Source organism: Chaetura pelagica, unplaced genomic scaffold (genome assembly GCF_000747805.2).
Source record: "Chaetura pelagica isolate M959 unplaced genomic scaffold, ChaPel_1.0 scaffold82, whole genome shotgun sequence".
NCBI classification, from domain to species: Eukaryota; Metazoa; Chordata; class Aves; order Apodiformes; family Apodidae; genus Chaetura; species Chaetura pelagica.
The window spans coordinates 3,281,995-3,295,908 of NW_009952990.1; the positions used below are offsets into that span (position 1 = coordinate 3,281,995).

The 13,914-nt window shown below is 38.5% G+C and overlaps 2 protein-coding genes across 2 annotated transcripts in view; one reads left to right on the top strand and one right to left on the bottom strand.

Annotated features, from left to right (window-relative positions):
* The window catches only part of LOC104387729 (dynein heavy chain 5, axonemal-like), a 139,214-nt gene extending 131,551 nt beyond the window's left edge, over nucleotides 1–7,663 (top strand). The window contains 4 exon segments of the mRNA XM_009996513.1: nucleotides 921–1,129; nucleotides 5,964–6,185; nucleotides 7,425–7,482; nucleotides 7,485–7,663. Of these exon segments, the coding sequence (XP_009994815.1) occupies nucleotides 921–1,129; nucleotides 5,964–6,185; nucleotides 7,425–7,482; nucleotides 7,485–7,642 (647 nt within the window). The 3' untranslated portion in view covers nucleotides 7,643–7,663.
* Nucleotides 7,664–11,516: 3,853 nt separating this feature from the next.
* Nucleotides 11,517–13,914, bottom strand: part of MURC (muscle-related coiled-coil protein) — a 15,458-nt gene continuing 13,060 nt past the window's right edge. Inside the window, exon 2 of the mRNA XM_009996514.1 lies at nucleotides 11,517–12,185. Coding sequence (XP_009994816.1) covers nucleotides 11,517–12,185 — 669 coding nt within the window. The remainder of the gene's footprint in view (nucleotides 12,186–13,914) is intronic.

A 13,914-nucleotide genomic window follows, 5' to 3' on the forward strand; every position in this document is an offset into this window, starting at 1 on the left:
TTTCCCTTACATATTCTGTGGTGGAAGCCACCTAATTCCGTTTGCTGTCTCGTAATCCTTGTTGCAATTACAGCAGCTGTGTGTATGAACACTGATATTACATCAACATTTCATTGCAATGGGGGCTATCAGAGAAGTTCCTATAATTTAAAATATTTTAGGTGGAACAGAGAAGACATTCTGAGGCATGGCTGTGTGCCAGCTCTCAGAACTATTAAGAGTGTACAACCTGATAAGATCTAGGAAATTTTGGCACATGGAATGGGGAGTGTCACTGAAAAATCATGGTGATAGTAAATACCAGTATTTTAATGGAGACAACAGTACTATACATGGAATATGTAAGTATGTACTGTACTATGTGTGTATATATATATATGTGTGTGTGTACATATATATATATATAAATCTTGACTCCAGGTTTATCCTCCATACTGCTTTACCATGGGGAATCTTGATAATGGGAATGTACAAAGTTGTCATTAATAACAGTGAATTTCATTAATATGATCACTGTCAGTACATGCTTAGGATATAGGTGAGTTACATGGTGTATCACTGTCATTGTGTGTGGGAACCTTTAACATATATTAAAAATTTAAATTATTAATCGTATTCCAAACACAGCATGAATATAATTAATACAAATATGTGTGAGGAAGAAGAATTTGGTTTTTTTAAAAAACTTTGTTTCTGGTCAAGTAACAGAAGAAATACCATTTATCATGTCACCTTTAAATTAGAATCAAGTCTTACAAGTTTGAGCAAATTAATTGCAAACTGGTAGGACTTTCGTGCAACAGGTGTGCAATTAAGGCACAACAAAAGAGGGGTATTAAACTCAGAATGTCATTTGGAAGTTTTAATTGCCTTTGCAAGCTAGGGGAAAGTTCATTCTGAATGTTTTACTTATCTTCTAGGAACCATAATTATGTCAGAAGAATTGCAAGATGCTTTAGATAATATCTATGATGCTAGAATTCCAAAACTATGGTTTAGGATTTCCTGGGAGTCAGCTACTTTAGGATTTTGGTTTACTGAGCTTCTTGAAAGAAACCAGCAGTTCAGCAGTTGGCTACAGGATGGCCGACCAAATCAGTTCTGGATGACAGGATTCTTTAATCCACAGGTAAGACTGCCAGATGGATCTTTCTAACAGTTTCTAACCCTGTGTAACAGTTAAATTAGACCTTGAGAGAACTTCAAGCTGACTCAATCATGACTATACAAAATGTAATCTAAATTCATTTTTTAGCATGAATTTAGGATAAATTAACCTCAACATCTATTGAAGAAATTTTTTTGTTAGACCAAAATAACTTTACTGAAATAATGGAACACATCTTCTGGTTGCTTTCATTATGTTGTGGAAATGATGTAAATTTGTCTTTTCACTTTTCAGTGTCACTCTCCTTTTTTCCCCTTCCTCTGTTACGGTAATCTGTTTTCCATTCATTTTATAAAAATCTCTTTGAGTACAAAACAAGGTAAATTTCAAAACTTTGACATAGGAAGAAGAGATTTGGACTTGCTCTCCATCCTTGCAAAACAGTTCATTGAAGTGGAAGGTTTGTTTTTTCATACCAGCCCAGAATTGTGCCAGACTTGGTCTGCAGAGACTTATAAAAAATACAGCCTCTTGGCTGCACCATCTAAAATAAAAACCTGGCAGAAAATGAAGCACACAAAAGGGAACAGTGGAGAGCAGAGTTAAAAGAAGTAAAGTATACATGCCTAGATGATGTGTAGTTTCTTTGCACAGCTATTCACATTCATTAAAGCTTTTTATGATTCACAGATGTTTGTGGGAAGTAGGAGCTGTGGAAGTGAGCATCCAGCCAACAGGTTTCTGTGAAGCCTTAGCAAAAAGCTATTTTAAAGATCTATTTTAATCTTGGTACTTGTTAGTAATGCAAAAGCTAGCTGAAGCAGCTGCCTAGAATAGAGAAAGTGACAGTGGCAAATATTCTCTAGGACTACTGCTGGGAAATATCCATCTATCATCTATCTTGTCTGTGTCAGCTGTCTGCTGTTACCGCTTTATAGCATGGAAGTGTGCTCACAGAATCCCTGAGCAAAGGGTTCCCAAGCAAAAGTATGAGGGAGAGGAGCAGGAATTTTAATAAAATGATTATGCTTCCATACTTGCTTGTTAGCAACACACTGATAGTAACACTATAAAATATTCCTAAGTAACTTTTGCAGTGATCAGATTTATACAACCCTAATAGACTTTTGATTTTTTTTGGTATTTGCTTTTGCACTACAGATGAGCAAGAGCTGATACAGATTTTGTACTGGCCATTTTAGCTGGCTTTTTTGTGCTTTGGGGTTCTGTCAGTTCTGAAATTTTGCGAGCCCAAACTGGGCATCCTGTGGGTTTTTTTGATCCATCCATCTGTGTTTCTCAAAAGGGCTGCCACATAATCAGAGTAGAATGTCCCCAAACAAGTTGTGATTTAGTAGACCATAATGAATGAGAAAGCCTCCAGGAATACAAAAATTAAACTTCATAATATGTAGTTCTGATAGTCCCTAAATAGAGAGTGTGCAGAGAAAAAAACCACAACAAACAAATAAAAAAACCCAAACAAGAAAACGAAAAAAAACCCAACACAAACCCACAACAAAAACAAAATGAACAAACAACCCACACAAACACAAGAATGAGATGTGCTTACCTGATTGAAACATCATTGTGCTGACAAATACAAGCTTAATAATCAGATGGTTATTATTATTTTGTCCACTTTCTGCAAACAAGGCGGTGGGAGGGGTTCATTCTGCAAAAATAATCACCTAAGCAAAGACTCCTTTTCTATTTAATTAACTATTATTTTGTTAGTAGTCATATTGCTGTGTTTAAATATCAGCATTTCATATGTTAAGAGAATTGATTTTCATCCTCTCGAGCAAGTTGAGGTGATGAAGTGTTAGTGTTGCAGTCGTAATGGCTTGTTTGTACTACCTGAGAAATTGTCAGAAAAATCCTTTCATTTGTGAGATTAAATGAAGCTCCCAAGTAATTTGTAATTTGCCTTCTTGCATAGATCTCACTTTTTGCTTTATAATCAATGGATAAATGCCACGGATAACACAAAACTATAAAGTAGATTTACAGCACTAGAAGAAAGAGGCATTCTGGCAATAAAAAAATAATGTAGGATCTGACTCTGCCTTCTCCTGGACTGTTTATACACTAGGATAAATTTTGTAATTTCACTGAAGTTAATCTTTATTTACAGTGGCACAAATGAGCACAGGCTCAGGCTGCTATGTAAAAGAAACTTCGTTCCCTGACTGTGTCTGCGTGGGACCAAGTTAACTGGGGTGAACAAAACAAGAAATACCGTGTATTTTCTTCCTTCTTAGAAGTTAATCTGATGTTACTAGATTTTTTTTTCCCCTCAAAAAACTTGTCACTATGCATATCTCGTTTCTACCTCCCAATTTCCATATTGCTGCTGATACTGTCTTATTGTTTCCTTGCTTGCATCTCTGTATCCAGTTGCTGTCACTTGTCCTATATATGGATTTTAAGCCCTGTGAGGCAGAACTGTCTTTCTGGTTGTATAGGATTTAGCATAATCAACCCTCAGCCTAATTTTAAGATCCTTAGATGCCAAAGCAATATGAATACTTAAACGAATATGAAGCACAATGCCTCAGTTCCTCAGTGATCACTTAATTCTAGTAAACCTGCCATAATTTTCTTGCTCTAGAAATTGCAAAATGAGTGACAAACAAGGAACCTCCTAAGCAAGGTAAAGGAGAGAATAGGATTGTGAAAGCAATACACTTAATTTACTTCCATATTTCTTGTCATAGCTTCCACGACAAGGTTCAGAGTTAGTTTACAAGGGTTGTTAGAAGGCAAAGGGAAAAAGCCTCAGTAGCCTTCAGTGAGCAGGCCAGGGAAAATGTGAAGAGAAGAAATATTTTTCCCTGTTTCTGAAATCTGAATGTGCACTCTTCTCCCCATCCCCACCCTCCCCTCACCCCCAGAAACAAACAAACAAACAAGAACAACAGAGCAAAGATTACCAGAAAGCAAAACAAATGTCATGGCAAGTGGGCCATTATGTTCCTGACAGAAGGTTTTGGGCAGAGCAAAACTTTCAGCCACACTGTGGCACCTCAAGCCTCTTGATTCTTTCTTACTGTTTATTGTGCCATTCACCCACTCTGGGATACCCAGCTGGGCCTTCAGCTGGCAGCTGTAGCCTTCAAACCCTGTCTGGGATTCATTCAAATGAGCAGATAAGTGTAACAAGTCCCACTGCAGACAGCATATAGGTCCTGCCATCTCTGTAAGAATGGTTTGCAGCCTAAATCTTATCCCTGAATGTAACTCAGAGCTTGAAACTTTTATTTTCGTGTTTCCACAGTGCCTTTGAACTGTTTCCCTTAGTACAGTCACTGCTCTGTCCTCTCCTCTTTAGGCTCTTCTTTCTTTAATATTTCAGTTTTTCTGGGATCCAGTAGCCCTCTGGAGCCTTCTGTCACTGAACACTTCATGTATTTTAAATTATTGGTACTAGAATGTTTCTACAAATTAAAATTCCACAAATTAACTAGAAGGATTCTGCTTTCATTTAATGGCATTTCTGATAGAAGAACTTGGCCTTTAATCCTGTCTCCCTTAGCTATATGCTAGAATTCTCAGCTACTTCAAATGCAATTAAAATTATCTGTGCTATCACAAAACCTCTTTAAAACACTTCTCCTGAGGTCTCTGGAATCATATTAATGAGAATCAACCAATGTCAGTCAATTGAAACATCAGAGTTCATGAGTGTCATCTCATGTTCTCAGAACTTGAAGGGTATTGTGTTGCTACAAAGTGCTTAGCACATGCAACAAGTGCTCCAGTCTCACCAATCAGGGATTTGCCCCAGCATTCAGTAGACTGACATGCTCAGGTTTCCACACCTGACTCTCCCTTCATTTGGCTCTGACAGTAGCACAACAGAGCATCCTGCACTATGAATACTGAAGAAAAATAAAAATCTTGTTCAATTTCCTCATTGCTCCTGATTTCTTCCTAGATGTGCTGTTGGCTCTCTAATCTTGCAGCTTGTGTTTTATTCATTCCTCTCATGGCTATGCAAATGGCTTTCCATAGGGTAAAGTAAGGGGTACCTCCACAGCATGCCCCATGGAGGTGTCAAGCAGTCTCTGTCCCCCTGTCTCTTAGGATTGAGGTACTTCCCATGTACTGCAGTTTGCATGCACATGGGCAGTTATATGATAAAACCTAACCAGCATCTTCAGACAGGCCTGTCCTGTGGTAGCTTGTAACCATATCTAACCATATAATGAGATTGTAGCTCTCTAGAACAGAGAGTGAGTTTCATTTTGTGCAGCTGAAGCGTTGTGTCTAGTTGGTGTCTCCAATTCATTGTAGAGTATTAAGGCTTTGCAATGAGCAAAGGAACAGAAGCATTTCACTCTTTAATTGCATTATTCCAGTTTGCACTTCCTTTGTATTTTGTAAAATACTTCATGATTTGTGGGCTGAAACCCAGTCTTACAATGTTGGTATAAGAAAAGGTGAGTAATATAGCACAGGAAACAGAAGTTTTCTTTGTGGCTTAGCAATTACCTGTATTTGGAACCTCACAAAACACATTAATCTGACAGCCTTGTAAACCTCTCCATCTGGCTGGTTGTAAAGTAGGCATGTGGGGTGAGGAGAGTTATACATGCAGCTTCTGATACAGTAAACAATCCAATCTGGTGCCTTCTTACCCCAACACATGCACACCAAATATATAGGAACACGATACTGGGGAAATGTAGGAAACCACCTAATTTACACAACTGAATTTAGTTTTGCATGCAGATAAATTTCTGTGGGAGGAGGTTTTATACTTCTGATGTCACTATGATATAAGGAAAAAGAGGTTGAAATGGGTAAGTTCAAGTATTTTAAAACCCTCTTTCATGTTCGATGTCCTTAGGGATTCCTAACTGCTATGAGGCAAGAGACAACGTGCATGAATTTAGCAAAGGGGTGGACACTTGACAGTGTTGTTTTACACAATGAAGTGACCAAGATGATGAAAGAAGATGTTACTGGCCCTCCTCCTGCTGACATTGGTGGGGTTTACATATACGGCCTTTTCCTCGAAGGGGCAGGTTGGGACCGCAGGAACAGCAAGCTGGTGGAGTCAGCACCAAAGGTAAGGATCCAGGGAGTGTGACTGACCGTGGCATAATATGGTGTGCTCAGAGAACACCAGGAAGTATTTTGAGTGCCTGCAACAGTGGTTTCACACCAGGTTTTAAGAGGTTAAAACACTAGAAGGGCTGGCAAAAGAACAGAGCGTTTGCCCATCAGAACCAAGCAAAAAGACTTCTGCCAAAAGATTAATTTAGGATAAGCTGCATGAGAACAGACCAGATGTCAGGCTCTTTGGCTTCAGGGGCCCTAGAAGCACAGCTATGTTTGAATAGAATAGTACAACACAAGTCAGTACTTCTTTTGACTGACCAAGTGGGACCCTATCACAATTTCCAAAGCCCAGGACTGGATTTGGTGACAGCTGATGTGGAGGTCAGTGTTTGGATGACTAGAAATCCCTAGCATTTGTTTTTTAATAGGAGGAAAAGTATTAGTTCTGGGCTTATGCTCATTTATCCATGTGTGGAGTTACATTTTACTGATGTGACTAAGCAGATTTAAAACCTAGCTATGGAGTAATGATTAGATGCTGTGGTCGCTGCCCAGGGAAAGCTGCCATTGTCCACACTGGTAAACTTTTTCCAAACCAGTGATAACTCTTCCTGGAATTGGAGTTGATGTAATTCCTCTTTGTAGATAAACCACTTCTGTGTCTTTTTCCAGACCAGACCTTGCCAGCTCTAGCTTCTGGTGACAGTTGTTTGTCTAAAGGCAGCTTAAAACATGGAGTTTACACAAGGGCTCTGGAGTGTCCAGCTTCCTTTTGCACTTTTTGATCCCTTTTCGTTTTTGGTTTTTTGTTTTTTTTTTTTGAGAAAAACCAATGAATACCTTACATTGGTAGAAGACCTGAGGGGATCTAGTCCAGATAAACACCCAAGAGGCACCTTGTATCTTTGAAGCTCCACTGCCAGCAGTGCCAAGGCAATAAGGAGGCTTGCTAAATGCAGCTTGCCCTTTGTAGCTCCAGTCCTGTGATTGAGAAAACAGGAGGTGGGTAAAGAATGAGGAACACTACCCAAAGGGGCAAAGGATGGGAAAAAAGACAATAGTATCTCTCCCTTAAAGTTAGGGTCAACATAGTAGTGAGCACAGGACTTGTGTTCTCATGTGTGCCTCTGCTGAGGTGCTGGTACTTTTGCTGAAGGTCGTCACTGAATCCAGTTTCAGGATTTGGAGTTCAGGCACCCTGTCCTGCTTCTCTAATGCTGAGGCCCATGTCTTTTAACATTCTCAGGTGTTGTTCACAAGTCTACCTGTAGTCCATGTGTATGCTGTGTGCACAACAGCACTACATGCCCAAAGAAGCAACAAGGAGGTGTGTACTCCTGCCCTGTCTACAAAAAGCCTCGGAGAACAGATCTGACATACATTTTCTCATTGTATCTGAAAACAGTGCAGAATCCTGACCATTGGACTTTAAGGGGAGTTGCACTGCTCTGCGATTCAAAATAAGGACCAACAGATAGTTTTAAAGAAAGAACCATCTAGGAAGATTCATCTGCAGCCAGTAGGACTTCTGTTGTTATTGATAAAATGGTGGCTACCTTCTCCTAGGAGGACGGCAATTAACAAGTGATGTATCGAGATTGTGTTAATTACACATAGATGAGTTTACTCTGTTTGTAGCAAAAATTGCAAATGCACTTAGCCTGGGAATATCAGAGGGAAAATAGATTAATGTGTAAAGTTTGGCAACTGCTACAAAGCAAGTGACAATATAATCAATTAGCTTGCTCATAGTGGAAACATCAGGAAAAAGAGTGCTTATGATAGTGAAAACTGCTCCAACTTTTATGGTGGTTCTTCTGTAGATGTTATCTTTTCTTCTTAATACAAGGCTTTTTCAAAATATGAGATAATTATTTTTAAATTCAACTTTGTAGTTAAAAACGTATGATCTGTGACATTATTAAAGCTGTAATGACAAGTGAATGTAACATAAAATGAAACTTCATGTTAATCTGCATGTATTACAAGGCACAGCTCCTTTGACTTCGCATTACTGGGTGGGTTTACAAATGGATGGTACCCTTTTCTGAAACATTCACTTACTTCTGCTACTGATCATAGAATTTGTAAAAATAGCCAACTTCATTTTTGTGCAAGTAGTGGCCTTTGCACGTAATAACTCATTTCTAAACTTATATCCCATTGTGAGGAAGATGTGCACACACAACCAGCCCCCCTCCCCATTATTTGCAAGAGAAAAGTTTTGAAACTCTTCTCAGAGTAAACACATCTGAACAGCAGTTTGACTCGATTAGTATTCCCTCCATTGGCTTTAGGGCCTGAATCCTGATAACTCAAAACACTTAACTGTTTTTTTTTTTTTTTTTTCCTGTGTTTTGCATCAGTTCAGGTTCACAAAAAAAACAACAAACAACCAAAAAACAAAAAAAAAAGAAAGAAAAAGAATAGAAAATTGGCACACAAGCCACTTCTGGGAGTAGATTCACCTGAAATGGTTGAAGTAATTTTTCTTTATTACCACCATTGCTGTCCAGCTTGTAATTGAAGACTGATTGCTACTTCTCTTTTAATAAACAGACTGCTACTGGCAGAAAATGTGTTTGGCCTTTTTCACTAGCCCAAATTCACAGCACAAGAAATTGTTGTTGGCTGTTACGAATGAAGGTCTTGCAGTGAGTGCTTTGTTAATCACTTTTTTCCTCCTTGTGAACACTTTCGATTTTTTGTATAAAAACATGAATTTCCTTTCCGCTGTCCAAGAAAGTAGTTAATCCTTTCCCATAGCCAGTTTTACTATGAAGCTTGCAATTGCAAACTTCCATGAGGAAGTTTGATATTCACACTCCCACCCACAACTAAGCAGAAAGTGCCAGATTTCTTCTTGGGAAGCAGCAGAGAGGGACAGCAGGCAAACTCCCTTTTCCCACTGAGGCAGGAGCAGCATTTGTGTCACATGCAGTGTCGGTGAGATTATTTTACCAAGTGAAACAACCTGTTTGAAAAATATACTCCAGGCCCCTCAGCAGTACAACTGCACATCAACCCATTTCATTGAGAATTTTGGAGTAAATTAACTTTGATCTCCTGCTATATGAAAAATTCAAGTAAAAAACATTGATGATAACTTAAAATGAAGAGCGTACTTCGCATGCCCAGAGAACCCAGTACTAGCTATGAAAGCTATGAAAGCAATTCTCTGAACAGTTGAAGTTAGAAGTAAACATTAGAAAATATTTTTTGATAGAGGTTATATGCTGTGGTACACGATAAGCTCTGTGCAAACTGCATGGCTTCCTTTCTTTGTCAAGCAAAATGAGAAAATTAAATGCTATATGTAGCATATATATAGGCTGCTATCTTCTAGTACTTCGTGTTCTGATGTATAAAAAATGCAAATAAATTCTTTGAACTTTCACATTTTCATTTAAATAGCTAAACCCTGTTCATCAGATTATGAAAATGTAAAATCTTGCAGAACAGAATGCAGGCCATATTACAGAAGAACTAGACAAATTATACTTAATTTCACTGAATATAGCAACAGTTTTATATGAAATTGGAGGAACATACTGTCACCCGGTTCCTGAAGAGACTTCCTGTAACTAGTAAAAAATCAACCAAACAAAACCTCCAATCTATCCTATAAGCAACCCCCCCTCCCTTTTTTGTTTCTTTTGCATGTAATTAAGTCCTGTGGAGATTTACAATTTACTGTTGAAAGCAATGTTTTCCTCTCTCTGTCCCCTCTCTTGCCCTATCCTGCCCTTCCTTCCCGCTTCCAATTTGACAATATTAATTTGATTTGAAATGTCACTGACATGGTATAACATTGATCTTCCCCAGCCGATGTTCCCTAGTTATTACAGCTAAAGCTGTTTCACTTCAAGTGTGATGTAGACCAGACTAAATGAGAGAACTGGAAGGCAGAATATTTGAAATCAAACTAATTATATTTAAATCATAGATTAACAATTAGCTGGGAGTCCTCAAACAATGTATACAGATAACCAAGTATGCTGTTAAAATGAATCTGATATATCAAATACGATATAATTTGGCAATATTGTACAAGTTTCACATAGATAGTATTGACAAACATTGCTTTAGATTAGTGCTTTGAAGGCAACTCTGTTTAAGAATGAAGAAAGCAATTCAATCCTGCACCCCATGTCAGTGTAGTGGTCATGTTTAGAAACGTGTCTGATGTCAGGACACTGGCTCCTGAGTGTTGCAAATAAACAGCATTCCATATTCCAGAAGGTGTCTGTCTCTTAATCCCTGAGGCTGCGGCTGGTCAATAATGATGATGATAGGAAACAGAGAATTGGGTTATGGATTGGCCCTGTACTTCAGCAGCTTTGTAGAATTGATTTTAATTGTGGTGAAGCTCAGAAAAAGCACAGAGAATGGAAAACAAAATAATTCCCTTGTCTGGTCAGTTACGTTCATAAGCCCTATGATCCTCTGGATAGAGTAACAATTCTTTAAAAGATCTTGAGGAAACTTCAGTTACAATATTCTGTATTTCTCCTCTATTTATCCAGAACCCATACATTAATCTTATTTGTCTTTTACTGCTTTGTACCCTTGCCTTTCTCACAATTTCATCTTTCCAAAACATGAATATGATACCTCATTCTCTTTTCCTTCTGCTATTCCATATTTAATATTTTCTGCTTTTTTATTCTTTTTCCATAAGTGCAGAAAATGCATTGCTTACATATGTCAAACCTTCCTCTTTCAGAACTCTGGAAATAATTCGTCATTACAGGAGCTTCTTTTTTCCACTGAGAAGAAATACAATTTACTCAAAAACCTACAGTTCCTGCCACATTTTGTCACACCCTGGATAAAGCAGGAATTTCCTCCTGATGCTGTTTCAGTGAGGGCCCTTAAACAAAAAGATATGCACAGCTAAACGGACATTTTCCATAGTTCGTTCTTTTGTTAACATGAAGGAATAGCTTTGTTATTGTTTTCTAATTAGAAGACTTAGTATAAGACAATGGAAGTAATTTTGATACTGTTGTATGTAAAACGAAAGGGTGATTAGACTGCAAAGTGACTGGTAAATCAATCTTGAAAATATAGCAGATTTCCATCTCCCTTTGACACGAGTTCCATCCAAGTTATTGATGGCTTTTGGCTACAAGCCAGAGTGGGAGGGAGCCCCTTCATTCAGTTTGCATGGCTTGGCTTTTGTCAGGAAGACAACACTACAGGCACCTGTGTAAATGAGAGAACTCCACCAACACGTGGTTCAGGATATAACACAAATTCACACATTTTTCTAAAGCTGAGTGAATACATACTGTGTTGTCTCTTGTTCAGTAAGGATAGTATGGGTGTGTGTTTGCTAATTGATTCCATATGCCGATGGCTTTAAGTCTAGCAAAGGGACATCATCACCTCCTCCTCCTTCTTTTCCTTCCTGCTTAAGAACGACTTCTGGGATTGTGACTCCTTTTTCAGTCGACGTGGAAGCACCTTTTGTTGCACTGTTCTTGTCTTTCTTTACCTTCGTGATCACTTCTGTGTAAGAGATTTCTTCAGTGAAGGGCTCTGCTGCTGGGAGCTCAGAGGCCACGTGCACACCGGCTTCCTGGATCCCCTCCTGACCTTCGGCTCCTGTTCGCTCTTTGTTTTTCTTGTGGATCTTGAATGTCTCCTTCGTTGGGGCAGCTTGTGAAATGGTTTTCTTGATTCTCATCCCGGATTGTTTCAGTCTTTCTCCTGACTGCCTGATCCTCTCTCTCCTCTCAGGGGTCACTATTCTAGTTCGAAGCCTCTTTACCTTCTTGCCAAAATTCTGTCTCGTCTGCTGCATGTTTTCCCTTGAAAATGCCTTTTTGATATCATCTATGCGCCTCATACCTGATTTCTTGAACTGGGTTGCTCTGCTTTCTTCAATGTAATATTCTTCATCAGAAGACAGATCATCAGGTGGGAAGAAATCATCCTCTAGAGTTTCACCTGGTGTCCTTTCTTTGATAACAGAGAGAGATGAAGGACACTCGCTTTCCTCCTGTAAATGAAAGCACAGAGTCATCTTCCAGCAAGTGTTTTTTAAAAGGATGGTGATTCAAGCAGTTTGTTTGTTGGCTAAATTGTTAATTAATTCTAGCTGAAATTATTGTAATAATATTGTAACAATGTAAAGTTGGCTTGTAGAATTGTATAGAATCTGTACAAAACACAAATGGCAGAAGAAACCTTTACCAGCTTCTGTAAAGACACCACATCTGATGAAAGATTTCTTTTAAGTGTGATTCTACCTGAAGCTAATGAATGCCATGGTTCTATGTTTACTGGCCTCTGATGGTTTTCAGAGCAACTTTGTCTGGTTCTTTTTAAATTATTATTTTTTTACCTTATCTGCTTCTCAGAGATTGGACCCAGATCAGTTATTCCTCATCAATAAAAGGAGACATCCTGTAGACAAAAGAGGCTCTAATGCTTGTGTCAGCTGTGCAGTCTCCAAATGAGTGCCCCAGTGGTACCAGTAGCTTCAGTCCTTTCCTGTCACTAAGACAATTTTTACTTTTGGGAACTTAGCAAACTTTTCCGTTGCTGCCCAGAGGGGGATGAACCCCAACATATTCATTTACATGTGCTGACTCCACAAGAGGACAAAGTGAGTAAATGAATTAAATGTTATTCATTTAACCAAATTCCATACAATTCACTCAGCAACTGCACCATTGCTTAGATTAACTTGATTTGTTCCAACTGTAAAAATTGGATTGGGTGACCCAAATGAGCACGCAATATTAGGTATTTATTAGCTGAACGCTTGGAAGTGGTGACTGTCCTAGATATCTTAGCACTAGGAATGTATGGAGCCCCTTCAAAGAAGCCTACTAGAGGCTCAAGATTCAAAAGCCACACAGAAGACTTGAAAAAGCTGTCCACAGTAAAACAACAATTTACCAAGAATCACTTAATAGTTGAAGATATGCAAAAAAAAAAAAATAAAAAAAAAAAAAAAAGAAGAAAAAAACTTCTGGTAATACAAAGATTCATTAATACACTTTATCTGAACAGGGAGAATCTCCTAAGAGTTGATCCCCATATCTGAAGACTGCTGTCTGCAAGGCCACTATAAATTTATGGCTCAGTACCAGTGAGTCACTTCTGTCTATAAGTACTAGAGTATGCAGAATAGAAAATCCATAACTTGTAGGAGGCATATGAGTCAGAGGAGGCATATGAGTTGGACAGTACCAGCCCCTTCATCCCTACCTCCTGTTTATGTGTATGTGCTCTTCTCCCAAGAGGAGCAGCCCTTTTGGGTACAGACAGATACAACAGCTACATAAAATTTCCCTAAACTGTTTTCCCCTTAGCAGTAGCTACTTCAGCTGATTTTGGAGGCATGACAGTGTCTGGACTGTATTCTTGGTATTATTACCTTCAAACAGAAAATGAGATAGATATTAAAAGTTGTGAACCCATGACAAATGGGTCAGTCTTACTGAATATTTTGCTGTGAACGCATTTCTGGCCAAAAAAGATGGCCATCATTTTTCATAGTGACTCATCAGTAGCAAGTTATGTTTAATGTTATTTTACAGAGTACTGGCAATATGTAAAATAAAATACATTAAGCTATGCAGCAGATAAAGCCCACTTAAGGAGTATGTGCCTGGGAGTTTTTAAAAGTCCTCCAGTAAAATAGTTGCTAATGCTTAGAAAAAATAGGGACAAATTTTGTTGCATTGATTACAGCAGAATGTTATTCAACTCATCTGTCA